The following is a 26372-nucleotide window of genomic DNA, read 5'->3' as shown; positions in this document are numbered from 1 at the left end:
GTAAAACTGACTGGTTCGCTCTACCTTTTGAAAACCTGGTGTTAAGAAGAAGGGAACTGTGAGAGCAAAGCTGAAATAGAACCAGTTGTTCTGCATCTTTGTGATATATTTAACTAGAAACATGTCAGACATGTCATCAAATTGTTAATAACAGTTTTCACCTATACTGATGTTACTGTAAATCATGAATGTGCTTTATTGTAGCTGGTTTTCTCTTTTAGACATTCTTTTTACCTTTGTTATCAGTACATTGATGTAAGAGTACTTCCTTTGAACTTTCTTGCACTCAGTTTTTTTTAACATAAACAATTTGAACAGTCTGTGGTATCCCACACCCCATCAATGCATCTGGGTCCCCTATGTTGTCATGCCCTCACAGTGAGACGCATAGGATATCCCCCTCACAGGGGATGCCAGCCTAGATCTTTACGTTCTTTACTTTTTAAAGCTAATGGGGGTTTGTTCAGGCCATTAGCCCACAGTGGCACTGGGCACGTACTCTCCAGCGGGACATTGAGAGACACCTTCATGTTGTCATCTTAAACACAGAGACTTGTTGTTACTGGGTAGAGTTTCTGGTGCAGTGGCATTGTTGGACTGTCAATCTAATCCTCGGTTCCTAAACTGGTGACCCTGAAAGTCCAGAGCCTGGAAGCAGCCCCTTAAGGGCAGCGCAGAGTACTGTATCAGGTTTGTAACACGTGCTGGATCGCCTGTGTGAAGGTCAGCATGGTCAGCCGATGTTTACCAGAAACCACAGCACATGGGTCATTTTATATAAAAAACAACAACTCTTGAACATAGACAAATTCATCCACTAATTAGAGAAATACAGCTGAACTTTACAACCATTTTAAAATCCCGTTAAAGGCAAGGCAAGGCAAATTTATTTATATAGCACAATTCAGTACAAGACAATACAAAGTGCTTTACATGATTAAGATATACCAAAATAATAAAATGTAGATAGAAAATAGAATAAAAGCAAGTAGGGATAGAATGTAGTAACAAAAAAGAACATTAAAAACAGTAGAACAGTTTAACTAGAACAGTCAAAGGCAATTTTAAAGCTGTTATTTTATAATTATCCTACATTTATTTAGGCCATTGGCATACCAAATTTACAAATTCTAACATTAACATTTAATATCTAAGCAACAGCTTAGCTAATTAAGTTGTGTTTTGAGGTCTAAAACTGGGAAAAAGCCCCAATGGGAGCATGATAAATAGTTAAGAAGCTTCCCCAGCAGATGTCTGTTTTCAGCTAACAGATGCCATGGGACTAAACAAAACAGCCATCTAAAGCTCTATGAGCCTAATAGCCATTAAAAAAAAAACAAAAAAAACTTTTTGTGTTGTAAATAAGAAAACTTTACAGCTGAATGTTTCTAGAATGGCTTTCTGTCCTAAAAGCACACGAGCACACTTGTTTGTATCATGGTTTGCTTCCAACTTTAAATGTAACTGGAGGCGTTGGGGTTGCACCCGGAAAATGTTAATAACTCTAAAATGATTTTAAACAAAACACAAGCTACATTTGTTTAGTTTTTAAGATTTGATGTCAGTCATGTCTCCATTGTCCACAATTAGATCCATGGAATAAATATCACAGCCTTTTAGGTAGCTGCGCATTTCTTCTAACAATGGATGAAAAAAACGATTGCTTAAAGATATCTGGAGTAGTCTGAGGTGCAAGCCTCTTTTACAAATGTTTTCTTGATTTGTAATAAAGAAAATTCTGAGCTGATTGAACGAACCAAAGGTCGGTTTTAGCCAATCATAGTATCAAATGAAAAGGCTGTAAGCAGAAGGCTCCATGAGAAACCACAACAAGTTACGCTGGTTAAGGTGCGTTTATTAGGATAGTGACACTCTGATTCTGGGAAAACAGATGTGAGAGCTACGCATGCATCCTCCTGCGCTGCCGTGTTTATTTTGGCTCTCCTGTGGGCTCTGCATGAATTATGGTCTTAAACCATAATACTGCAACGTGACTGGCCGACCCGTTTTGTGTCGGTTTTCGTACATTTCAAGAGGGTGTGGGACAAGATGGCTTCTCGTGTGTTTGTGAACGCACAAATACCGCGAGAATTCAGCTTGCAGGCAAGGTTCAGGTATTGGCCACAAGACAACAACCTGAGTCTGTGGGAGGGGGAAACAACAGAGTTGTTTCTGATTGACTGAAACTTTGTCCAAAATCTGCTGTTTTAGCTGGAACTAGCTTTGGCCAATTGTATTTTTCAAAAATAGTCCGACTATACTCATTCCAGGATAATCACGGGTTTGCTCTTACTTGTGTTTTTTTCTGATTGTTTCTGGTCTTTAGCTCACACCGGCTGGAGAGTTTATTGCCCTCTCACTGTTTTGATGACACCTTTTGCCACACTTCAATCATCTGCAGGATTCAGTGCAATAAGAGCACACTATACCGTAATGTGAACTCTCACATTACTCTAGCTGTGATTTCAGGCAGCTCTAGCATCCAGCTAACTGCCTGATATTTACATACATATGAAGAAATTGCTGTTGACAAGAGAGGTGGGGTAACAGTGGCTGGACAGGGCATGTGTTAGACCTTCTTTTTTTTTTATTGATAGAGGCAGGACAGCCAGAAGACAGCAGAGAACAGCTGAGCTTGCGATTGCCAAAGACCCAGACAAAAGTTAGCAGGCTGGATAAAGGGGATGTGACTTTTTGTCAGGGTGGGGCATCTGCTTGGCAATGGGGCACATCACGTAGGCATAACAGGGGCATCAACAGCTTAGGTGCAAATGGACAGGCCTAAACATGTTTAGGGGGGCATTCAGGGTTAGTTTCTAAGATAAAGATGGCTGTAAGACCAAATGCTTGCTAAAATCAAACAAAGTTTTCAAAAATCCCATTTTGATCAAATTTATTTTTATAAAAGGGAGCTTACTTAAACAAAGTGACAGACTCTTGAAATTCTGATAAAGCTTTTATAACTTTTTGTTAAATATAGCCCAATTAGAGTAACCACACAATCTTTATGAAAATGTCTTTGGACACGTTTTTTTTTCCCCACCTGAGGGCTGATATGAAAACTTGAATACTCTCTTAAGTGGGACATGTGACTTAGTTTTGTCTGGGACTTTCACACCACATCAGACTGTGTGGTTGCTTATGCAGCTAAATAAAAGGGCATGCAACATTGTGTGAATTGGGTTTTGCGGTGAAACTGAGAAAGTACTTCCAAGGACGAGACAGTGTTTCCACACGTTCTTATGATTTCTAATGAGGACCTATACTTAACAGCAGCTGGTAAAGACTGTAGCTTTGTGGAGTAAGAATGTTACTGCGTTGCTGTGAATTCAAACCCCAAATTCAGTACAAAAAAAAAAAAAAAAGATGGGATCCAGGTAGATGGATATTTGATGAGTTTTTTGTTTGTTTGTTTTTTACAAAAGCAGGCACTGGCATAAAGGGATCCACAAAAAGAATGAACTGCTAGGCATAGGGAAGACCACAGATGGATCTGACAAAGCCTGCAAACAAACGAGGGTCAGTACAGGGAAGGGTGATAAGGTGAACAACAGACAAGTTAGTCTGATTAACTCAATATGGAACAGATGACTAGATGAGAAAAATCAAAACACAGAAGTTTGTAAAAACCCACAACCCAAAATGACATTGCCCACTACCTAGAAAAAAAACATTAGGCAACACAAGCCAAATATTGCATATTTCTTTGTGTTTTGTACATTAAAACATCCTAGCAACATGTTAACAGAAGGAGGTTGAATAATATTGGTTATCCGAAAATGCAAATCATCAGAGGTGAATTTCTCTCATTTTTTACTGCAGAATTCAGCAAGTTTCATAGGATATTATATTATCATTTTGGACATTTTAAATCAGGATTGGTAAACTCACCGCTTTGCCATTATATATATATTTTAGTTCTAGGGACCCTTCTGGTTATTTTTCCAAATTCATAATTCAAAATGTCCATTTCTTTTAAAATATATTTCAAATATATCCATCAACCATTCATGCATGTTTGTTGTGTTTGCAGACGAAACACAAACTAAGTATACCAAAGTCCTGCGGTGCTAATATTATTAAAAATGTCTGTCAAGAGAGTGGTGCTTGGAAATCTTGGAATGTACTTTAGTGGAACTTTTTATCAAAAACTTCACCCCGATGTAAAAGCATAACTAGCCCCTATAAAAACATTTTTAAAATACCACCAAAGTGGGCGGTGTCAAGAGAGACCGAGGGGCACGGCTATGTGTGGAGACGAGCATGCAGTGGAGTGTCGGGGTGTGGTGGTTAAGCAGGGCTGTGGTCAGGATGAGAGAAAGTGACACGTTGAAACATACCAGGTGAACACTGGTGGTTTCACCACAGATTGGTCTTTTGAGGTGGCGCTTTAGTCAAAGAGGTAACCAAATTGGTTTGGACTTCCTTTGAGAAACAATGATTGTGATCAACTTTTCCTTTGGGGCTGGACTCCAGCAGTCATTGGGCAAGGTACACCTTGGACAGGTCGCCTGTCCATCACAGGGATAAAGCAATCCATGTGGCATAAAATTAAATTGACAACGTTGTTGTGCACAAACACATGTTTTCTAAGGCAAAGCAAAATGTGACATTTAGGAGGACATGCTCCCAAAGGTTGATCTTAAAACTGGACCAATCAGTAGCTACTTATTGCCATTATACATGTTGACCATTTCATCCATAAAAGCTTATTCAGTAATGAACCAGAGAACCAACGGCAGCAGAGAGAAGGGTTTGTGCAGATTTAGGGATTAAAAGTTCCACCTCTGATTATTCTGATTTTGATGAGCCTCATCAGATCACTGTCGGGTTCAGGTCCAGAGGTGCTCATCCCTGCGGCAGGCATTCAGCCAGGAATTCGGCTTTAGTCGGCTGTTGCATCACACTTTTTTGCAGTCATTTCATGATAATCTGGAATTCTTTTAAGTTTAAAATGCTTTCCACTTTGTGTGTCAGGAGCGGGCCCTCGGTGGGTGCCTTTGTTTGTGAAGGAATACAACTGATGAAAGAAAGAATACATTTTCCCACTTTGGTGTTTGATTGCATCTATATCTTTGATGGAGAGACAGAGTTTTCATGCAAGCATCTGATTTTTTCCACCTGTTTTCAGCCATGAGGCTCAGCAGGCTTCAGCTCGCCGTTTCCATCCAAGCTTAGTCAAACACCCTCTTTCTGGCTGTCTTGTGGTGTCGGAGAGCGGAGCAGGAAGCATTTTGTTGTGCACAAGATGCTTCCTGAATGCGACCCTCCCGCCTGGCTCGTAACTTTAACACTTCTTCTTCCGTTCACAGTCACTTCCTCTTTGGTAGTCACTTCCTCTGTGGACTGCGAGAAAAACGTGCCCCTCTGATAGTGTGGCGAGACCACATTTGTAAAGCAACGGCAAGCTTTTGTTGATATTTTACAGATCTGCTAAATACTTTAAAACACTGTCACAATAATTAGAACAGGAGGTATTTGATCTCCAGCTAAACTTTTTTTTTTTTAAGTTTACTTCTTTGCAACAAAATCAGTGATCTGGAATTGGTGTTTTAGATTTATTTTAACAGAGAGAGACTATCATCAAGCCGTCCAGAAATAATACTTGAAATGATTCTTATTTCATTACTTGAAATGTAAATTAATTTATAAGTATTCAATAATACAGAAAAAAAGTCTCAAATGCACAAAATGAATGGGGGCACATGAGGCACACAGATTAGAAAGTACTCAATACAGCAATACAGACTGTGAGGAATATTTAGCATTTTTAAATTGTTCAGTTTGTAGGCTGATTACCATTTTCTAAACAATGCTTATGTGAATATATACAATTATGTTTAAGCAGCTTTTTAGATGTTGGTAACCTGCTGAATTTGTATTCTACAGAAATATTGGTGCACCATCATCAGATTTCAGGAAGCAAGATGAAAGAAAAAAAATTAAGTGTTGCTCAGAATTAACAACAAATAATGGCAGGATAAAGGCCAAATATGAACAAAAAGGACAATCTGCGAAGTGATTAATTCAATTTAAAAGACGTGAGCACATGGGCGATTCCCAACAATATTTTGGGGTTTTGTTGCAGGGAAATTTCCCTCTATTTCCAAACTTCCTGATAGGAAGAAAGTTCAGGATACGAGAAGAGGTGTCACTGTCTGCAGCTATATTTGAAGATGAAAGGAAGCGGGCGATTAGTTGTTATGCTTTCATTCAGTCCATCAGGATCTGATTAGCTGTTGTTGAGCAGAGAGGGGACTGAATGGGGATATTTGAATGCAGATGAGGAGGATGTCCCCCCCCCCCCCCCATTTCCACCCCAGTCTGATTCATCTGTCCTGTTTCTGCAGAACGGAGCAGGAAAAGCAGCATAAACAAATGGGATGGGGAGAGGGGGACGTTGTTAGCAGGATGTTGTTTAAAGTTTTAGATCCTGTTTTTTTTCCTCTTACCCAGAAAGCTGTGCTGTCACAGGTGCACGAGCTGCTCCATCTCCAAACTTCTCCATCAAAACCATGACCCTTTGCTGGAATAAATCCAGAACTTCCTTCTTATGAACCCTATATTTTATTTGCACCTCTTGGCATGGCCGATTTATTGGCCCCACTTTGGAGATTTACAAAGACAGTGCAGCTTTTCTCTTATATAACAGATTTTCCCCCATTATGAGGAGAGAAAGTCCATCCATCTGCATGTCAGGCTGCAGAGCTTGAGGCCTGAGCTGACTGCCGTTTGCTGTAGAGGTGAAACAAAGGGTCAGGTGAGATGTGACGGAGTTACAGTTGCTTTTAGAAGCCGCAGAGGTAAAATAATCCCTCATCTCTGCAGGCTGGGCCTGGCTGGATGGAATGGCTGCTTATTGTCACACAGAGGCATAATTCTTTTCCCCCCACATCCAGCTCTGAGCCTGAACCTCACATCCCCTCCTCAGAAGAAAGCAGTACAGAGTGGCGGAGCTGCCTTTCATTATAAATCATTCTTCAGTTTTTAAGTGCACTGCTCAGAAGAGTTTCCATTACATCATCAGCTGTCGGTATGGAAAAGCCGGTCGCTTATAGACGGAAATTCAAAGCAGGGCACCAGCAGGATGGCAGGCTTGCAAGCGAGGAATGTCATGCTCTTGTTTGATAAAGACCCTTAAATCATCCGTCTGAGCAGTTTGGAAGACGTACACCCGGAGTCAGTGGTTTTTAGCTGAACTCAATGTTAGCAACAACTCATTACATTTATATCAACTCCCCTTTACTGCGATTCCCCTAAATAAAATCTGCAGTAACCCATTACCTTAAGCACTAGTTAGCAGAGTTCACCTGTGTAAAATGTAAACGCAGGACAGTCCAGTTGGTTTGTTAGAAAATAAGCATCACGAAGACCGAGGAACCCAGCAGATGGGTCAGGGAGAAAGTTAAAGAAGCTGCAACTTTACAGCCATTATGAAATAAAAAGCTGTCTTGTGTACCACATATGCCCGCAGACATATGATTTTTAGGTAATCCTATGTTATTACAGGGATCAGAACTCAACTGGACAAGATAGCTTATTTAAAAACACCATTTGGGTTTTATGAAGCTATAATTCTAATTTTGGAAACACAAAAAACAAAATCTTGAATGTTTTCTTAGCAATTTTACCAATTTAAACTGAGACACGTTTAAAAACTACCCATCAGTTTGTCTAAACCAATTATGAAAAGTATTTTTAAATATTTTTACTTTCTAATGAGTTACATAGTGCAAAGTTGTTCTGCAAAAAATTGCCATTGTTGGGGGAGTAACTTAAAATAATGAGGCAAAGTCAGTTTTTGGAAAGTCAAGGTGTCACACCTTAATCAGCTAATTAACTCAAAACACCTGCAAAGGTTTCCTGAGCCTCTAAATGGTCTCTTGGTCTGAGTCAGATGTCCAGAAGACAGCCCTCCACAAGAAGGGTTAGCCGCTTTATAAAACCTCATGGAGAATCAGTGGGGTGTAGGTCAGGCAGGTTTGAAGAGGAAGATGGACACCAGACCCAACTATGCAGATAATTGGAGGGCCGCTATCAAACCATCAAACCTTCATTACACTTCAGCAGATCCACAGGCTGACTGCCTTCATGCCACTTTTATGCAGTAATTCATGCAAAAGGAGCCCCGACATGTACTGAGCGCATGGAAATACTTTTCAGAAGAGTGCTTAATTCTGAATTTAAATTGTTTGGATTTTCAAAAAATAACAAAATTCGTTTTTGTCAGTTTTTTGTTTGTTTCTTTAAGCTTCAGACTCCTGAAATCAGTAAAAATGTGTTTTTGTCTGTTCTAAAGTCTTTTTTTCTTAGTTTATCAATAAATTAATATTGATCTTCCCCCAAAAATTCCATTATTTAATTCATAAAACCTAGTGTTTTCATAGGTGTTTTGTTATATAATTTTTTCTTTATCGGTTCTTTTTCTTTTTTCATAACTGGATTGTTTCCACCTTTGTTCAGCTTTCTTATGGTGTTTGTTTTATTTGTTAATTTTCAACAGTTTCTTGTCATTGCGTTTTAGATTTTTTACTAACATAATTGCTGTTATTCTCTATTCCCACCTGAAATTTATGTGTTTTTCTCTCCTTCATTTTCTCCTCAAACTGTTTTCTGATGTTACTACTGTTGTCTCTCTTTATTTTACCTTTTTACTTTAAATGTTTTCATTTTTGCTTTATTCTCTCATTCTCCTTCGTGTTCCTATTTTCTTTGTCTTGTCCTTGCTTTTCTCCTGTTTAATGCAGTTTGTCATTTTTCCAACTTACTTTCTATTGATTTTCAACATACTTTCTACATTTTTACTCTCCATTTTGTTTTATTTTCATTCATATCCTCCCGTCATTCTGTTTTCCCTCTCTCCTCATTCTTTCCTATGTGAAAATTAAAGTTCAGAGGATCTCTGGTTTATATTCTAATTTCAGCATTAGTTGGCACTGAAGCTAGGGCTGGGCGATAAACCGATTTAATCGATTAATTCGAATTTACAATTCTTTAAGATTTAATTTTTTGAAAATCTGGATTTTATTTTGCCAATACACTCATTGGGTTTCCATGAAGAGAACAGCATGTGATGCTGAATATATGTTTAGGCAAAATTATTGTCAAAATATTATTAAGTGGAAACTTTTTTTTACCATAATACGAGGTACTTCATTTACTTATTTACTTTTTTTTAACTTAGTTTGAAGTTCACAAGTGCAGCGAAGCCTGTTCTTAGCTCAATGTGTAATACCACTAGCAGCAAATGTTATATTTTCATTGTTTATAATGGCACGGCTGCCATCTTGTTTTGCATGTTTCACAGCTTGTTTTTAGTTGCACTTTGAATTCAGGTCAACTCCCTGATGAAATGCTTAACATAAAAAGCAAGGTTTTAAAATAATTTCTTTAATTTCTTTTTAGGAAACAAAAAGGAGGAAAAAAAAATCGATTAATCGGATTTGGTATGATAAAATCTGAGATTTATTTTTTAATCCATATCGCCCAGCCCTAACTGAAGCACAAACATTTTCTGAACTCCATATCTCTATATCAGATTCTGCCGTCTGTCATTACGCTGTTGCCCTCATGGCATCTTGTTTTGCTCGGCAGAGAGTCACGTAGCGCAGCGCTCCAAAAGCAGGTCGAAGCCAGTTTCAGATCTGGGAAATGGACCTGTTGAACTCGTACAGTATGAGGATGTCGCGTGCAAAAGAAAAGGCAAATAATAACAGAATCGGCTGCAGACTCCTACAAACAGTAAGCGAGATGAGGGCTGAGCGACGGAAAACAAAGCCATCAGAAGTTCAGCACAACAAAGTAACAACCTGCAACTCTTGGTTTCTCACACCACCTGCTCCTGCTTACAGTCTGATCTGACGCACATCCACCCTCCTGGACTTTAATGTGGGTATTTTTGGCTTCTCGCTGCATCTTCCTTCCTTCCCCCAACGACCATCTCTCAGAGATCTGTGAGCAAAGTTCAACCCCGAGTTTGGAAAACTCCATCCTGCATTCATAGAAAGTCAGAACCTGTGACAGTTTGCTTTTTTTTTTCAGACTGGAGGGAAGTTCTTCACCGTTTTTGTGAATTAGGCCAAAGGATCTCAGGGAGATGTTTGCCATTCTCCTTTCTTTGGACAATTGTCAGTTAGCAATTTAAACTCTTATGTTTTCTCCCAGATCCTCTGACACCCAAACTTCCGTTTTCTCTTTATGCCACCGTTGCACAACTCCCTCATTTATGAAGCTCAGAAAACCACACCTTAGAGCTGAATACACACGACATGGCATGTCGTGTGTATTCACTGTCTGAACTCACAAATAGCGACAGTTTGAAACAATACAGAAAAACTAAAAGTAATGTAAGGTTCATGTAAGGCTCATCAAAATCAGAGTCATATTAAAAATCCTGAGATTTGAGACCAGAATAAATCCTTTTCAGAGTTTAACCTTTAACTGAAAAACAAATATTTGATAAGAAAAACATAAAACGACAAAAGAGTTTAAATAGCCTGGTTGCATAAGTGTGCAAACCCTGAATTATTGCGTCACGTTTTGGTTCCATTTCAGCATTCAGTCTTCTTGAGTTCACACCAATTACGTAATTACAGTGAGAACGACAAAACATGAAATAAAGTTCAGCTGGTCTAGCAGGATTTCTCTGACATCTGTTCATTTGTTCCCTTAGCAGAAGCCATAGTTTGCAGAGGGACTAAATAGGCATAGGTACAAAGATATAAGGCAGGAGAATGGTGGGAAAAATGTTAAAGCATTTTACATGTCGGGCTGCACAGTGATTCAGCGCTTAGCACTGTTACTTTGCAGCAAGGACATTGTGGGTTTGAATGCTGGCCTACAGTTTCTATGTTCTCCTTGTGCATGAGTGGGTCATGTCTGGAAACTCCAACTTCCTATCATTGTCACACACATTTTGTTAATTTGAGCCTCTAAATTGCCCCTAGGAGAGTTTGCATGTACGCATGATGGGTATTGAAAATGCTCAGGGACAATACCAAGAGGTGAAGTAAAGGAGCTTTGGCCATTATCAACAGGTTGTGTTCTACATGTCAACACATTATCTAATTTTCCGTTGCCAGACAGAAGTTCGGATTTTTTTTTTTTATTCTTGAAAACAACCAGGCCAGGCTAAAATCTCTATAAAAAATTTTGAACAAAAGTATTGTCCATAGGAATCAATTCCAAGATGTACACTGCAAAAATAGAACTAAAAATAAGTAAAATTTTCTTGAAATGAATGTATTTGCCCTTGATTTGAGCAGGTAAATTAGATTATTTGCCAATGGAATGAGATTTTTGCACTTAAAATGGGAAAAATTCATCTCCATCATCTTATTTCAAGTGCAGTATATCTAATTATCTTATTTTAGGGCTAGAAATACTCGTTCCATTGGCAAATAATCTCATTTACCTGCTCAAATCAAGAGCAATTACATTCATTTCAAGACAATTTTACTTATTTTTAGTACTCTTTTTGCAGTGTATGTTTGAAAAAAAAAAAAAAACAGCACCATATGAAATATAGCATCAGCTTTCTTGAAATGCTGGGGTTTTTTGGTTAAAGGGGAATTAAATCATAAACAGTTGGCATCACGTTTTGTTTGCATTAGCTCCTACAGCAACATGATACAAAACACAAGAAACAGATGCAGAACATATTGTGTAAAAATACCTCTTTTTTTATTGAATTTCCATCATTACAATTGCACACAATCATTTTGAGCAATCTAAATTATTTATAGAAATTCATTGAGCTCTAGGTGAACAGTCATCAGTCTTTAGCGGAGGCTTAAGAGACGTGGAAATATACTGAGAACTTCACTTCCCATGGAGCTGTAAACCCAAAGTAACCCTCCCCAAGCCCGCCCGACAGCAACAAAAAGAGCCTCTTCCACGCACAGTGGCATCCCTGGATTTACTTCCCTCCCGATCCCGGATTAAAGAGCACAACACCGCAACATCAGAAGTCACATACAGCTGTGTGTACCAGCAGTTTACCAACAGAAAGCTCCACGGGGTCACAAGTCATGTCGCAGCATGACAAATGTGCGCACGCACAAACGACAGATTTACACCTGAAATGATCCTTAAAAAAAAAAAAAAAACATAAAAAAAAAAAAAGTCTGTAAATGGTTTAAAGTTTCCCTCATCCGCAGGCTTTCTGATAATTCTTTAGATAAACTTTGAATGGGTGGAAGGTAAAAAATAAAAATAAAAATTCCTCCAATTCTCCCCGAGCCTCACATCTCTTTATGACCTTCAACGGCAAAATAAATAAAACGGTTACGGGCAAAAAGCTGCATCATCCACGCATACGTGCCTGCTGCTGGGATGGAGTCAGGTTATCATGGGATGTTTCCCACGCGGACGCCTTGACCCCGGCGAGCAAAGGTCGCCTGGCAGGTGATGCCAGGATGGAAATAGACTTCCTACAGGCACGCAGACAGACACGAACGCTCACAGGAAAGACAAAAGACGACAAAAGAAGGACGCTGCAGATTTTTCGAGGCTATGCCGACGTTTTTGCCATTTTCTCCAAAGACGGGAAGATGCAGGCAGCTCTGCCCCTTTAAACAATTTACCGGACTGGGACGGACATAAAAGCAGGAAGATATGATGTGGTGTAAGACAGGATTTTCCTCTAAAAACTCTCCGTAGGTTAAACTGTGGCTGGAAGTGTCATAAGCAGAGAGAGAGAGAGAGAGAGAGAGCAGGCTTCAAAATATCTGAGCTTAACCAGTACAGCGTAATATATACGTAGCAAGAAAAGTAAGGAGATTTGTGCTTGGTCCATTATATCTCTGCTGCTACAATGCTTCTTTACGATAAATCTTACAGCAGTGAACCCGGATTTCTCTTTCCAAGTGGTGACACCATTGTAGGGAAAATGGATTTGTGGGTTAAGCAGTAGCGATGAAGATGTTTGTGCCATTAAAAATTATTATTAGTATTAATCTGATTGGATGATTAACGTTAGAAGAAACGAGACCTATTGTGCGAGACGACCTCATCCTTTCTGCCAGTCACCATCTTGGTTCACACAATGCTGTGGGAGGGAATCCCATCATTCAACCAGCCTTTTGTCGCCAGTCAGCAGAACGTGGTCGTGTTGGCGACCGTGGCAAACGCGGCAAGCCCAAGCTGATCCCACAAGTGTTCAAAGGGGGGGGGGGGTGAGGACTTCTACTTTAAGGTGGCCTCCAGCGATGACGAGGCTTGTTTTTTCTACCTCACCGCCTCCAGCAAAAGCGCTTTACCAAAAAACACAAATCTCTTTACAATTCTTTACAGAATTCCTCCTGCTCGACACAGCTGTGCCCATCTGACCACTATTTCTACATAACGTGACTATTTTTGTATAGTTTTTTTTTTCTTTTTCCTTTTCTTGCTGACAGGAAAAACTTTTCTTTTTTTGCTAAAAGGAAAAAGGAAGAAGTAGTTTGTTGTCAGATATGAAACATCTAAACCCAAAAAAAAAAAAACTTTGGGAAAATCAAAAAGCGAAAGCTCCACGGAAAAAACCAAGATGAGGTAAAATTTTTACATTTTGTCCAGAACGACAACAATATTGAAGTTGCAGTGTGTAAACGTTAGGAAATAGGTTGGAATAAAAACATTTATTCTAGAACGTGGGGTCTCTGCAACCTGTGGCACCAGAGCAGCATGTGGCTCTTTAGCCCCTCTGTAGTGGGCTTGACGATGTTTTGACCAATAAAGTCAATGGGGACGGCTATTTTTTTTGTGCTTTTTTTTCTATTTGACGTTAGGTATCAAACAACAGAATTACACTGCTCCGTTCTTTTAAGTAATTAGGCAATGGGAAGTGCTGTGATAAAGCCCCTTACAGACGTCTTCTGTTTTGGCCTTTTTTGTCACAGGAGACTCCTCTAAACCTAAAAATTTATCCAATCAGTCCTTTACATCATTGCTGAAGAATTTTTACTCACTCTTCTTTGAAAAATTGTTTCGACTCAGCTACATCTGACAGTTTTTTTTATCATGAACGGGCAGTTAAGGTCATGGTATAGAAACCAATGATTTAAAACCTAACATTGACTAGGCCACTCCGAAACCTTAAACAGTTTTTTTTTTTTTCTAGAAACTCAGAGGTGAACTTGCTGGTGTGCTTGAACATTTTCCTCCTGCATAGTCTAAGTGTATCTAAGTTTAATGTCACAGACTAATGGCTGGAGATTAAAATCCATGATCCATCAATTATTCCAAGTCATTCAAAGCAGCAAAGCGGCCCCTGACGTCACGCTCCGACCACCATTTTTTGTTTTTCAGCATTTCTTTTTCTGAAATTAGTTTAGATGAAATGAGGCCTTCCAAAAAGTCCCAATTCTGTTTTTTTTTTCAGTCCATATAATATTTTTTTTTGCAAAAGTCTCTGAGAGTATTAAGATGTTTTTGGGCAAATACAAGACAGGTATTTTATCAACTGAGGTAAGTGACGCCTACAGTGCTTTACATGTTTGTTTTTTTAGAAACCTGTATGCAAATTTACAAGAAAAATCTTCCAATTCTACTTTTTTATGTCTATCTGCACTAAAATGTCTTAATAGAGAGCAAAGCAAAACCAAAGTCATATCCCTTGTTATATGAACCAACTTGGCAACTAAAGCGGATTCTAATTCGGTTTTGTGAGCCACTGGATGAGAAGATGATGCGGTCTTGGAATAACTTTTGGAAGCAGCCATTTCATTCAATATTAAAAATCTGCTGAAAATGAGGCATGATGTGCCTATTTTTCTTTATTCTAATAAAATATTCCAAGTGAAATTATTACATTTAACAAAAATAAAATCAACTCAGAACTGAGTTGTCTTTGACAATCTTTCTGAAGGTTGCAGAGGTTGTTGTAACTTTTGATTAATTTTTTTAGTTGGAGCTCAGGACTCATGGCTTACTAAATTCAGAAGGCACTGAGCCCTGGTATAGAATCATCTTAAAATAAGAACAGTTGCTTTTAATTAACATAGATGAATTAAAACTCAATAACTTAGGAAAAAGACTGAGTTTTTTGACATGTCCAGTATAGACATTCCTAAATTTTATACATAGAACCTTTAAAACTATTTAATTTTAACCTCAAATTACCTTGATAGGCCAAGTATTCAAGACAGGAAGCCTTATGAGCACAAAACTATATCAAATTATTATTTTCTGTAAGAATGCTCATATTTAAATGACTGACCTACTTTAAACTATAGAATTAAAAGCAGTTTATAATAACATTCTATTCACTTCAACTCTGAAATCACAATGTGAAGATTCTGACATCTGGTGGCGTAACTGAGTTTTGAATCATATAAGATTAAAAATGTGAAGGAAGGTTGTTCCTGAGGAATTTAACTAGCCGATTCTTTTGCAAACTTTAAACATTTTCAGCTCTCTACGCAGCTTTAAATCCCACCGTCTACACACAGCAACTCTTCAATGACTGAATGCCGACTTTCCGTACACGCTGTGATTGTGGCTCCTTAGTACAGTGCAAAACATCACGGAAACATGCAGTGTCACCGGGTCCAGCAGAGCAACTGTAGGACCAAAATAGTGTTTAGGTGTTATGCCTGAACACAGAGGAGAGTTTAGGTGTGTATGTGTGACCACAAAAAAAATAAATAAAAAAAAATAAGCATTGTTAGGCACTTAAGACACCCACAAACATCGCAAACACATGAAGATATGAACAATAGGATCCTGGGTTACTCCTCTTTGGTCATATTTAGAAAATTTGTGAAAATCTTTACAACTTGACAAAAAGGATCCTTGAATTTAGATAATTTTGTCACGGAAATGTAATAATGACGGAGCCCTTGGTGTGCTGCCCCACAAACGGTTCGATTCATCCCGATTGGCCGCAGTAAAAACACACACAAAAAAAAAAAAAAACACACTCGCCGTTCAGCAGGCGCTGCCACGACTGCCGCCGACGCTTTGTAGCCGGAACAAACAGAGGAGGGCGACCGTGTGTTCGAGGACTTCAACACTTCCAGGAGTTCTCTGAGCTAAAGGTCGTGGGACACGAGCCAAGCTGGGATCAGGTTATGGGGTGAAAGGAGGGAGGATTTTAATCCGCAACAACACAGGAAATCTCAAGGCAAAACGAGAGACTGACGTGGGCTGAGGGTAGAAAGTTGCTTCTGAAGTCCAAAGAATTAGCATCTCGACAGTGCATAAACTCACATCATTAGATCCCAGATTGAGCTCCAAAATGAGACAAACTCAACAAAAGGTGACGGAAAATAAACAGAGCTTAAGATTAAAAGGTAAGGCGAGAGTATCATTAGAATTTCCCTCACCATCTTCAAACCTTCTAACCCTCAGAAGCCACCAAGGCAACAACAGGCACAAATACAAACACCCTCGAGCTACAGCAAGAGCAACATCACAAAAAAAAACAAAAAAACAAAAACACAAAGTCCTCGAAGCCAGCAGGGAGGGGGAATATGATGCCATGCAGTGTGTGAAGAGGGAGGGAGCCCAACCCTGCATCGTCCTTATTTTAATTAAACTTTGCTGTTTTTCTTCATTATAGAGGCACATAGAAGGCATAAGAGTTACATTTTAAAAGCATTTACCTGTTTGAGCCGAGAAAAAAATTAAATAAAAAAAAAAAAAACACGACAAAAAACACGCAGCCCGCAGAGGAAAGCGAGAAAAAAAGTCTCTAGTGGATCGCTCAAGTCTTCAAAAGGACACAGCAGTTGTAATAAATAAGAATAACTGCAGTTAATGTGTGTAAGGTGGATTGGGAGGTGTGCATAAAGGGTGGGGGGGGGGTTGGACCTATAATAACATTAATATAATATTAACAACAACAGCAACAATGCTAGCAACAATGTCCAGTTCCTTTTATGTTGACCATGGAGTGGAGAGGGTTGCGATTGGCTCAGTACAGAAAACAAGGAGGATAATGGGAGAGTGTTCTCCTGCAACACAAAAACGCACACTGCAAATAAAAGCATGTGGAGGTCTGCGCCGGCATCCAGCATCACCGAGACCGTGAGCTGCAACAAATCAACCTGAAGGCTCACCGCTTACTGCTACAGGTAAACGGTGAGGAAATGAAAAAGTTTTAACACTGTTCCATTAAAGGGATATTCAGAACTTTTTATGGCCATTCTCCGCCATCATTGCAAAATCTTTATTTATTTGGTCTCACTTTGCTCAAACCGACATGCCAAATAACCTTGAACACGAAGATCCGGACTGGAAAAACCACGAAGATGTATAAAGAGACGACATTTATGAGCGGAGCTCTAAAGAGCGAGATTAAATTGAAATTTAGAACACATTTTTGGCCACTGTCCAGCAGGAGAAGGCGTTTGTCCCTTAAGAAGTTACCTTAAACTCAAAGGAAAAGGTGCAAAAAAACAATTAAGCACCCACAAATGGCCCAACAGAGTGACGTTTGATAAAGGTTTACAGTTTCCTGGTTAAAAAAAGAGTTCGATCTGTTCCTTTCCAGGACCGTCTACATTAAATATGCAGCTCGTGGATAATCATTGTGTTTGGCAAGACGTAATTATATTTTATGACGACACTTAAGCGCGCATCGGGTAAAGCACAGACTTTTACAGACTTTAAAGGTTTTTAATGGTTTGGAGCATTATTGTGCAGACAGTTTCAGTTCTCCTGTGACTCTACAAAAGATCAGGACCTGCATTAGCAAATCAGATGTTGACTGGAGTCAACGTTAGGTTAAGTTGGGGAATATACCTCATGTTAGCAGCATTCATTGTCAATGTAAGATGATGAAGATAAAAAAAAACGTCAACACTTTAATCACTTCGTTTCTGCGTAAAGAAAGTAAAACCCCATTTTATGGCAATATCTTCCCTCTCACACCCAAAACGAAGTCACCTATGCTCCAAATGAATGAAAAACAGATTTCCAGTTATTTCCACTTTTGTTCTTGTAAACACACACTAAAGCAAAATTTTTTTTAATTTGCTTCAAGTGGTATTGGCAGGTCGTAGCTTCCCAAAATCTAATGGCTAATGTTCATTTTAAGATTTCTTCAACCAGATATGACAATGTCAGTCTTTTTCAGCTAAAAGAAGAGTGGAATAATTTTTTTCTGAAAGCATTTGCTGCTCAAATTACATTAAATCAAGAATATGACAGCTAAGGCAATGATCCGTGATCTTTCCGCAGAGCACCTAGAAGTGTTTCCTGGCCTAAAAAAAACAAAAACAAAGAAATATTTAGGTAAAAGCAAGTTCCTTATATTCACACTCTGAACTTAAGAAGCACAGAAAAGCAGCTAAAAGTATTCTTCAATCAGTTTTTGGACATCATACAGTTTTTATTCTGTTGCTTTTTAAATACCGCTGCTTGTCAACAAGTACTGACCAACTTTGCGGGTCTCTCTATTTTTCCTTTAGAAGTCAAAACGAAGTAGCTGATGGTGTCGTGAAAGCGATCGATAAAGTTTAACGTTACGATTAATTTGGTGCAGCTCACTGGCCTGAAACGCTGAACAAAGGTTACATCCGAACACCGGCCGACCTTTCTCTGTGACTTCAAATCAAAAGGAACAATACTCTGGCTCTACCTCCACCAGGTTCAACGCATCCATCAGCTCACGCACGCAATCACACACGCTGACATGCAGCCACAGAGCCTAAAAGGTGTAGATATGTCATTGGGTGGAGGAAGCAGTCGCGCTGCAGTACCTATTAATGGCCACTAGGGGGGAGGGGATCTGAAGTCTACAACCAGGCTTTACAGCTGCTCATCATTGGCCATCTGTGGCTGCCAGAGATATATTCTGTACATGCAGTCAGTTAATAATCTTATGCGAGACTTTTGCTTCGAGTAGGCAGACATTTAGATTATACACAGAAAGCGTTACATCATCCATCTTTTTTTTTCTTTTCTTTTTTATACAATCTGCACATCTTCCACTGCTTTTCAGTGAAGAAAACAAGAGTTTGAACACAATGGTGGATGCCGTGGTCAGCTCGCTAATTATGACGGGAGTAGTTGGTTGGGTGGGAGCTAAGCTGATCACAGGGGGAGGTTTTTGCATACAGACACCTTGGATTATTCCACATTATAGACGAGACCCCCCCCACACCCCTCCCACCACCTCACAGAGGACACACGCGGAGGCTGCCTCCTCGTTCTGCTTCGTCCTCTGGTATTCGTCTGTCTGACTCTGGGGAGGAGGGTGGGGGTGAGAGGGAGACCTGCGGGTAATGGGGGGGGGGGCTTTTTTTTTTTTTTTTTGTAGGATGGGTTTTTAGGTTTTCCTCCCTCCGTGCACGTCTGTAGAGCTCAGTCCCCCAGGATGACTTTCACAAAGCTAGCCACGTCGGTTTCTTTGGCCTCGTGGGAGGTGAAGAAGGGATGTTGCTGAGGAGGAGACGGAGGTCAGGTTAGTCGGGGGGAAATCAGGAGTCATGTCAGGGTGACTGTTTAGGATGCTCCTGCTTGTCATTTTTCGTAACTCTGTTTTCATTTTGACAGAAAGATTAAACTTTACTTAATAATGCCTGTCTTACCTAGTAGGAGTCATTGGAAGTCTTTCCAGATAAATTTCACCTTACAAAGCTGTTTTACCCCAAAGTTGCTAATTTATGATAATTTCTTCATTTATCTTATTGTTTTGATTTTAAAATCCTTTTTTTTTTCCTGAGGATTTATGTTTTCTCAGAGGTTGTCATCTTACAGGCATCAGTTTGGGCCTTTTTGTGTCGAATCTACTTGTTAAAATATTAGGTCTTTTACATAATAGGTTTTGGATGAATCTGCATCTTATAGAAGTTTAGCATCTTTCTGTACTGCTTTGGCGCCTTCTAGTGGCCACGCTTAAAGCCACGTCCGTCTGGATGTCCAATTTTGTTACAGAACCCAGTAATAATTGTTTTGTTCCTGTTTCTATAATTGTTGAAGGCTGAAGACTCAAAACAGGGGCTGTAATTGTTTTCTGTGTTCTCGTTTCATCTTTTCTCGCTTGTCTGAAGGACTGACGACTTGTTCAGGGTGTATCCCGCCTCTCGTCCACTGACTGGTGGAGATGTTTGTTGTTTTGTCATCTCTTTAGTATGATTATTCCGGCTATCAGTGCAAAAAAACAAAAAAAAAAAAAACAACAACTATAAAACATAATTCTTACAACTCAGCATGTTTCTTCATGTAATTCTGTTTTAGCCATGATATTCAGTTTGTTTAAAACATATATATAAACACCAACAACAACAAAAATCCCCATCATATAACATGATCAGGAATAAAGTGTCATTAATTCTGATAAAGACACATTAAAAGTGTTTACACAATTTGCAAAAAAAATAAAAAAAAATAAAAAATAAATGAGAAAGAAAATAGTCTTGAGCTTTTCTAGCTTTTGGGGGCCACACGTCGCTCAGCCACACTTCCCAGCAGAAATCCCAGTGAAATCACCACAAAAAAACTCAGCTTAGAGTCTCAGGGCAGGATTTTCTATCATAGAAAATATTTTCATTTCTACATCAAAAAGCAGACATTTTTCTGTCTTTCAATCCAATTACAAGGGACTCCTATTTTTTTGGTTAAAAACAACCCAGGGAGCAGAATACATCCACCAAAGCTCCAATTCACTCCCACATCTTATCTTGAAGTTATTCCTTTAAAACTGGAATTGAAAGACCTCTCTAACCTGACACAGGCCTGCATAAAAATGCCCGTAAAGCACAAAAAAAACTGCATGTTAGAAAACCAGAAGGTTCTGCCAATCATGGTTTAAGAAATGGGTTTATAAAGATTTTAGTCTTCAAAAAGCAACTGTTGATATGAGGCATAAGTTCTCGTAAAATGGCAACCTGTGATTCAGCATTTATTTACATAACTCAGCTGCTTTGTCTTTCTTGCACGACTAATAGAAGAAAGTTGACGTATTTTGGCATTTCAGGCAATGGTTGCATTTACAAAACTTAAATTCTTCTGAAGTTTCCTAGTTTTAGTTTACCTTCTGCTGTGTTCTGTTAGATGCGGCTTTGCGTGACTCGTTGCCCTTCATTCGATACTCTTTTTGGTTCAGTTGATCTCTCCGGTAATTTGTAGATTTTCTTTTTTTGCGGATTTGTATTTCTACAGCTGTGGTCAATCTGTTGTCATTGTATGTCTCCTATTTTTGAGATCAATGCATCTCTATATGTTGTAGTACCCCATCTCTGTTCATTTTCATGTCTCAGGGGATTTTTTTTAATGCATTGTGTAATTGGACATTTTTTTGTGTTTTTTTTTTCTCTTTCTTTTTTGTGGCTATAATTTGTCTCTTTGTAGGTTTTCCGTCTATATTGTGCAGCGGGACATAACTGACCGCCACAATGTGCCAGATAACTGCTTTGGTCTGGGGTGGTTTTGTTTTGTTGTCTTTTGTTCGTTCAGCTTTGTTTGGCTGACTTTCATCTGTGCATACATAGCTTTTTGAACATCTTCTCGGAAATGTCATCTGTTAGGATCCTTGTGTAGTCAGGTGTAATGGAGGGTTATTTTCCACAAAGGTAGTCTTTATTTACCCCCTAGTGAGTAATAACAGCCGTGACAAGTGGACAATAAACAATAATATGACTGTAAAAAATGAACAGAAGAAAGTGAAAACAAAAGGAAAACTCACCATTAGTTCTGTGTATGTTGGCCGCTCTTTGGCGATTTTCTTTAAGCTGCGGGGAGAGAGAAAAAAAAAACAACAGCAGCAAAATAAGCATTACTCCACAACAAATTGTTCCAACTCGTTTCAATGAACCGACAGTTTCACAGTTAACATGAAACAAGCAACATTTATTTGAGCCTATTAGTGTGATGACCGATGAGATACGAAGAGAGGCGTATTTCTGCAAGTAAATCTTAGCTGGCGCCATTTTCTGAGAAACCATTAGCTGACAGGATAGCTCAAAGTGCTGGAAGAGTAAAAAGAAATGTCCATTCTGCAGCAGAATCTGGAGTCTCGGGTGAATATCACAAACAGTTTATGGCACTGTGGACTCTGAACATCAACAGATTGGTATTGGCAGTGGAACAACGAGACCGCGCCTCCAAACAGAACCACGATGGTCTGGATATACAGCCAGCAACCTACATCTACAGAGGACAAACCTGCTCTACAGGCCTGGAATACCTGAAACGAAGGCAACGACTGCTGTCTTATAAAATGGAATATTTCATCAAGCTGGTGGTAATAACACAAACTTCCCCGAGAACGAGAGAGAAATGTCTTGCAGGGCCTTTAGCAGCATGGGCAGCAATAACGAGTTCAAATGCTATCACACAAAATTCATCAGAATACACCATCAGGATCCTTATTAATGGACAATGCTGTAGCCTGCAACTCAATTACACCATCTAAAGGACATTATGGTTTACTGACACTGACTTCTATGGGAATTATTTTTGTGCATTTTATGCTGACGGTCAGATGTTAGGAGTTGTTGCTCCTCGTTAACCCCGTCATCTAAAAAAAACAATCAGACACCGGCATGTTTCCTCCTGACACAACACGACTGCCAAATTTACCATAAATTGGCAACATGGTTTTGATTGATAGGAAACAACATAAAATATTCCAACCCTGTTGATAAAGCAAACACTCTTCAGTAGTACACCGCCTGCCTGTTGTGATCGCCGAGGCAATTTATTTAATTTATGGATTTATTAATCCAGCTTTCTGATATTCCATATGACTTTTCCAACACACAAATGTCCCAAAATCTTATATCCAAACCGTACTTTGTTGAGGGTGTGAAATCTATCTCACAGGATCATTCAGTAACACACAATAGTTAAGCCTACAGCTGTACTTAATGCATCCTTTTTTCCTGTGCATTGTCCAAGGTGAATAGTAACATCAGTAGAGATGCCCTGAGAAATTTTCCAGTGACCTTGAAGCAGATGAAGGAGTACCTGGATTTCCAAATAAAATGCTAAACTTGCTTTCATCTGGGGAAAAAAGGGCTTTTGACCACTGAGCAACACTCCAGTCCGTTTTCTCATTGTCATGTTCAGAAATGGCTTAAGACAAGGAACGTGACATTTCTAGCCAATGTGGATACCTCCATGCCTTTTGACTCTTATTGCTCTGAATCTATCTCCTTCATACTATTGAATAGGCTTTGCTTCAATAATCCTCAAGGCTGCAGTTATCCCTGCTGTTTGTGTACCTTTCCGTACCACATGTTTTCCTTCCACTCAACTTTTCATTAACATTTATGGATACATCACACTGAACAGACAGCTTCTTAAAAAAAAAGCTATCTTTTACGGTTTGCCCTCCTTGTGGAGGGTGTCAAGTCAGGAGTCTTTCCCACAACTGTGTAGCCCATACTGTAACATTGATGTATTAAACATATATTTTTAATGGTCTTATGTGTATAAGAATTTTTTGAAAAACTAAACCTTAGGTTTTCATTAGCTGCAACCCATAATTAATAAACCTTGAAGTTAACTGTATAAATACTTAGTGATGTCACATGACACAGTAGAAAACAATATAAATGTTCTACAATAGACTTACATTAAAGCTTTGAAAGATAAATTGTAAAAATCAATATCAGCAGGTTAAAGGCCTGAATTTTTTTTTTAAATCTGACCGTATCATAGATGTGCTTCATAAGTACTGTATGATGTGTGTGTATATATATATATATATATATATATATATATATATATATATATATATATATATATATATATATATATATATATATATATATATATATATGAAACTCTCCATTATTAGAATTGAAAACAACATGAACTGAGAAGGACAAGTTCATAAATGAGTTGTCCTTTTTATGCTGACACGACAAACACTATGATTCATTTCAAGAGCACAAATCATTGAAATTTTTAAATGCAAAAAAGATCAAATCGTTCACGTATCCTGCACTGAACCTAATTGTAACTAATTCAACAAAAAGTGTGAATGATTTCATTAGTTTTCAAAAAAAAAGGCAGAAGCCAGGCTTTTCACACGCTTCTCTTTTATAAAGAGATCCTTCCACGCAGTTACAGGATGCAGCTTCTTGCTACAACAATACCTGCATATGTAACTAGGCAACTGAGAAAGGAGGAAACAAAACCAGCGGCAGGAAATAAGAGGAGACAAAATTAAAAATGAACACCGGGTGGACACGGAGACAAGTCCAAATCAGACCTCAGAATAATGTGTTCTGTTGTCATTTGAATGGCTGCCAACAGATTTGATCAGCCATGGGAATACAGTGCCTTGCAAAAGTATTCACCCCCTTGGCGTTTTTTGTTATTGTTTTGTTGCCTCATAACCTGGAATTAAGACGGATAGTTACAGTTTGCAATGTGTCCTTTACAGAACATGCCAACAACCTTGAAGATGTATTATCTCACAGCACACCAAATAACAAACAGTTATTAGCTTAGTGATTTTGAAGCCACTGCCGCCTTTCAGAAAAGGTGTGTTTATACTGACAGGTCATGTGACAGATTTGCACACAGGTGGACTTTAAGGTTGGTTGCACCAGCACTTTTTAGGGGTTTCATAGAGAAAGGGGTGAATACATATGTATAAGCCAATTTTCAGTTTTTCTTTTTTAATTTTTTATAGCTATATTTTTTCCATGTCACTTCACCAATTTAAGACTATCTTGTGCCGATGCATCACATGAAATGAGATTACAAAAAAACATTTAAATCGCAGGTTGGAATGTAAGAAAGTAGGTAAATAGCCAGAGAGCCTGCTCAGAGACACATCTGGGCACAGGTTACATTATTCATCTCAGTATCCCTGCACACAGGCGTCACAATACCACCAGATCAATTTAAAAAGACTGTTTCAAACATCAGACAGTGTTTGCTAATGGTCTGCTCTGGCTCCTTGTTTCTGATCTGTGATCAGTGAGGCAACTGTGGCTCAGAAAGGAGAACAGTTTAATTTTAAATTAAATACAATTCTTGCTGTTTTTATGGGAGTTTTTTACATTTAGAACTTAGAAAGCAAAAGAAGTTTGCTAACAATAACTATGACAGTCAAATGTAACTTTGGTATCATTCTGGTGTGGCTCTCAGATGGGGAGGGATTCTAAAATTTCTGCCGTGATTCACTGAGTTTTGCCGAATCTGACGGCTGCAGCATGTCCTGATACTTCATTCAATGAAACAATTTAAAATAAATCATTGGTGGAAGATTGTTTGGGTTACCTGATTTGGTCGCAATCTTATTGACCCACTATCCACCAAAAAGCTGTTTTCGAGCTAACTAGATAGTTATGCAACTTCCAGTTAAGATACAGAGATTAAAGTTTTTAGGACACAATAAAGCACCAATTGTATCAGAAAAGACACCGTAGCAATGACTTCCTGTCTTATATGTGGTTTGTTGTGCTTCCTGGGTAGTGGATCAGGACAGAGCGACATTGAGGACGTACCACTGAGAGGTGAAATCCACAAAGTCAGGGGAGAACTGGTCGGCAGGAAGCTGGGGCGAAGGTTCTTCCACCACCTGCTTCAGCTGCTGAAAGGGCGTTCCCCACACGTCGTACGGAAAGCGCAGGATGGCAAGCTCGATCTGAGCACACACACACACACACACACGCACAAACCCGTTTATTATACTTCAATGAAGGTGACACACATTTACACAGAGCGATGGATGTGTGAAATAAGCAGACAGGCAACATTATTGTTCCTTTTTCTCTAATGATGAAAATATCCAAATAGGTAACAGTGTCAGACAGCAGGGATGTGCTCCACTTAAAAAGTGCTTGCCACTGCCGGTAATAAAATTAGGATATCATGAAAAATGTGATTTTTTTTTTTCAGTAATTCCATTCAGAAAGTGAAACTTGTATATTATATCCATTCATTACACACAGACTGATACATTTCAAGTGTTTGTTTCTTTTAATTTTGATGATTATAACTGAAACTAATGAAAACCTCCGATAGGAAGTATTTACACCTCTTGACTTTTTACTGTTCACTCGACCCTTTAAAGAAAGTCTAGCTTGTTTAGGATCATTAAAAGTATTTAGTGAAGTCGAGGTGAACAAATTAAGAAGAAATAAACGTATGAATGGAAGTGAGAAGAACACGAATAAGAATTCCTTTATTGCCCCGCAATGGCAAATCCTTTATTTATTCCTTTGAGTTGTCTCATTGCCGTCTTACCATTGTGATTCCTAAACTCCAGATGTCGGATTTGACGTTGTAGCCTTTCTGGTTCGTCTCGGGGTTGATCCTTTCCGGCTGAGGTTGAAGAAATATAACAGTTAGTAACTCTTCTTTTTAAAAAAAAAAAAAAAAACAACAACTATATTATCAATTATATTAATGCCTTCTGCAGAGCATTTACCATCTATCACATCCTGCCCTTTTTGCTGAAACTTTTGCTAAAGCTACACAAA

The 26372-nt window shown here is 38.8% G+C and overlaps 1 protein-coding gene across 1 annotated transcript in view; it reads right to left on the bottom strand.

Annotated features, from left to right (window-relative positions):
• Positions 1-18214: 18214 nt before the first annotated feature.
• map2k6 (mitogen-activated protein kinase kinase 6) overlaps positions 18215-26372 on the bottom strand; it is a 44450-nt gene continuing 36292 nt past the window's right edge. The window contains exons 9-12 of the mRNA XM_012862848.3: positions 26137-26214; positions 25395-25534; positions 21614-21659; positions 18215-19368 (exon numbers count right to left, since the gene is read on the bottom strand). Coding sequence (XP_012718302.1) covers positions 19291-19368; positions 21614-21659; positions 25395-25534; positions 26137-26214 — 342 coding nt within the window. The 3' untranslated portion in view covers positions 18215-19290. The remainder of the gene's footprint in view (positions 19369-21613; positions 21660-25394; positions 25535-26136; positions 26215-26372) is intronic.

Source organism: Fundulus heteroclitus, chromosome 10 (assembly GCF_011125445.2).
Source record: "Fundulus heteroclitus isolate FHET01 chromosome 10, MU-UCD_Fhet_4.1, whole genome shotgun sequence".
Lineage (NCBI taxonomy): Eukaryota > Metazoa > Chordata > Actinopteri > Cyprinodontiformes > Fundulidae > Fundulus > Fundulus heteroclitus.
The sequence above is the reverse complement of the archived record's forward strand: the minus strand, read 5'-3'. Positions and strand labels throughout refer to the sequence as shown.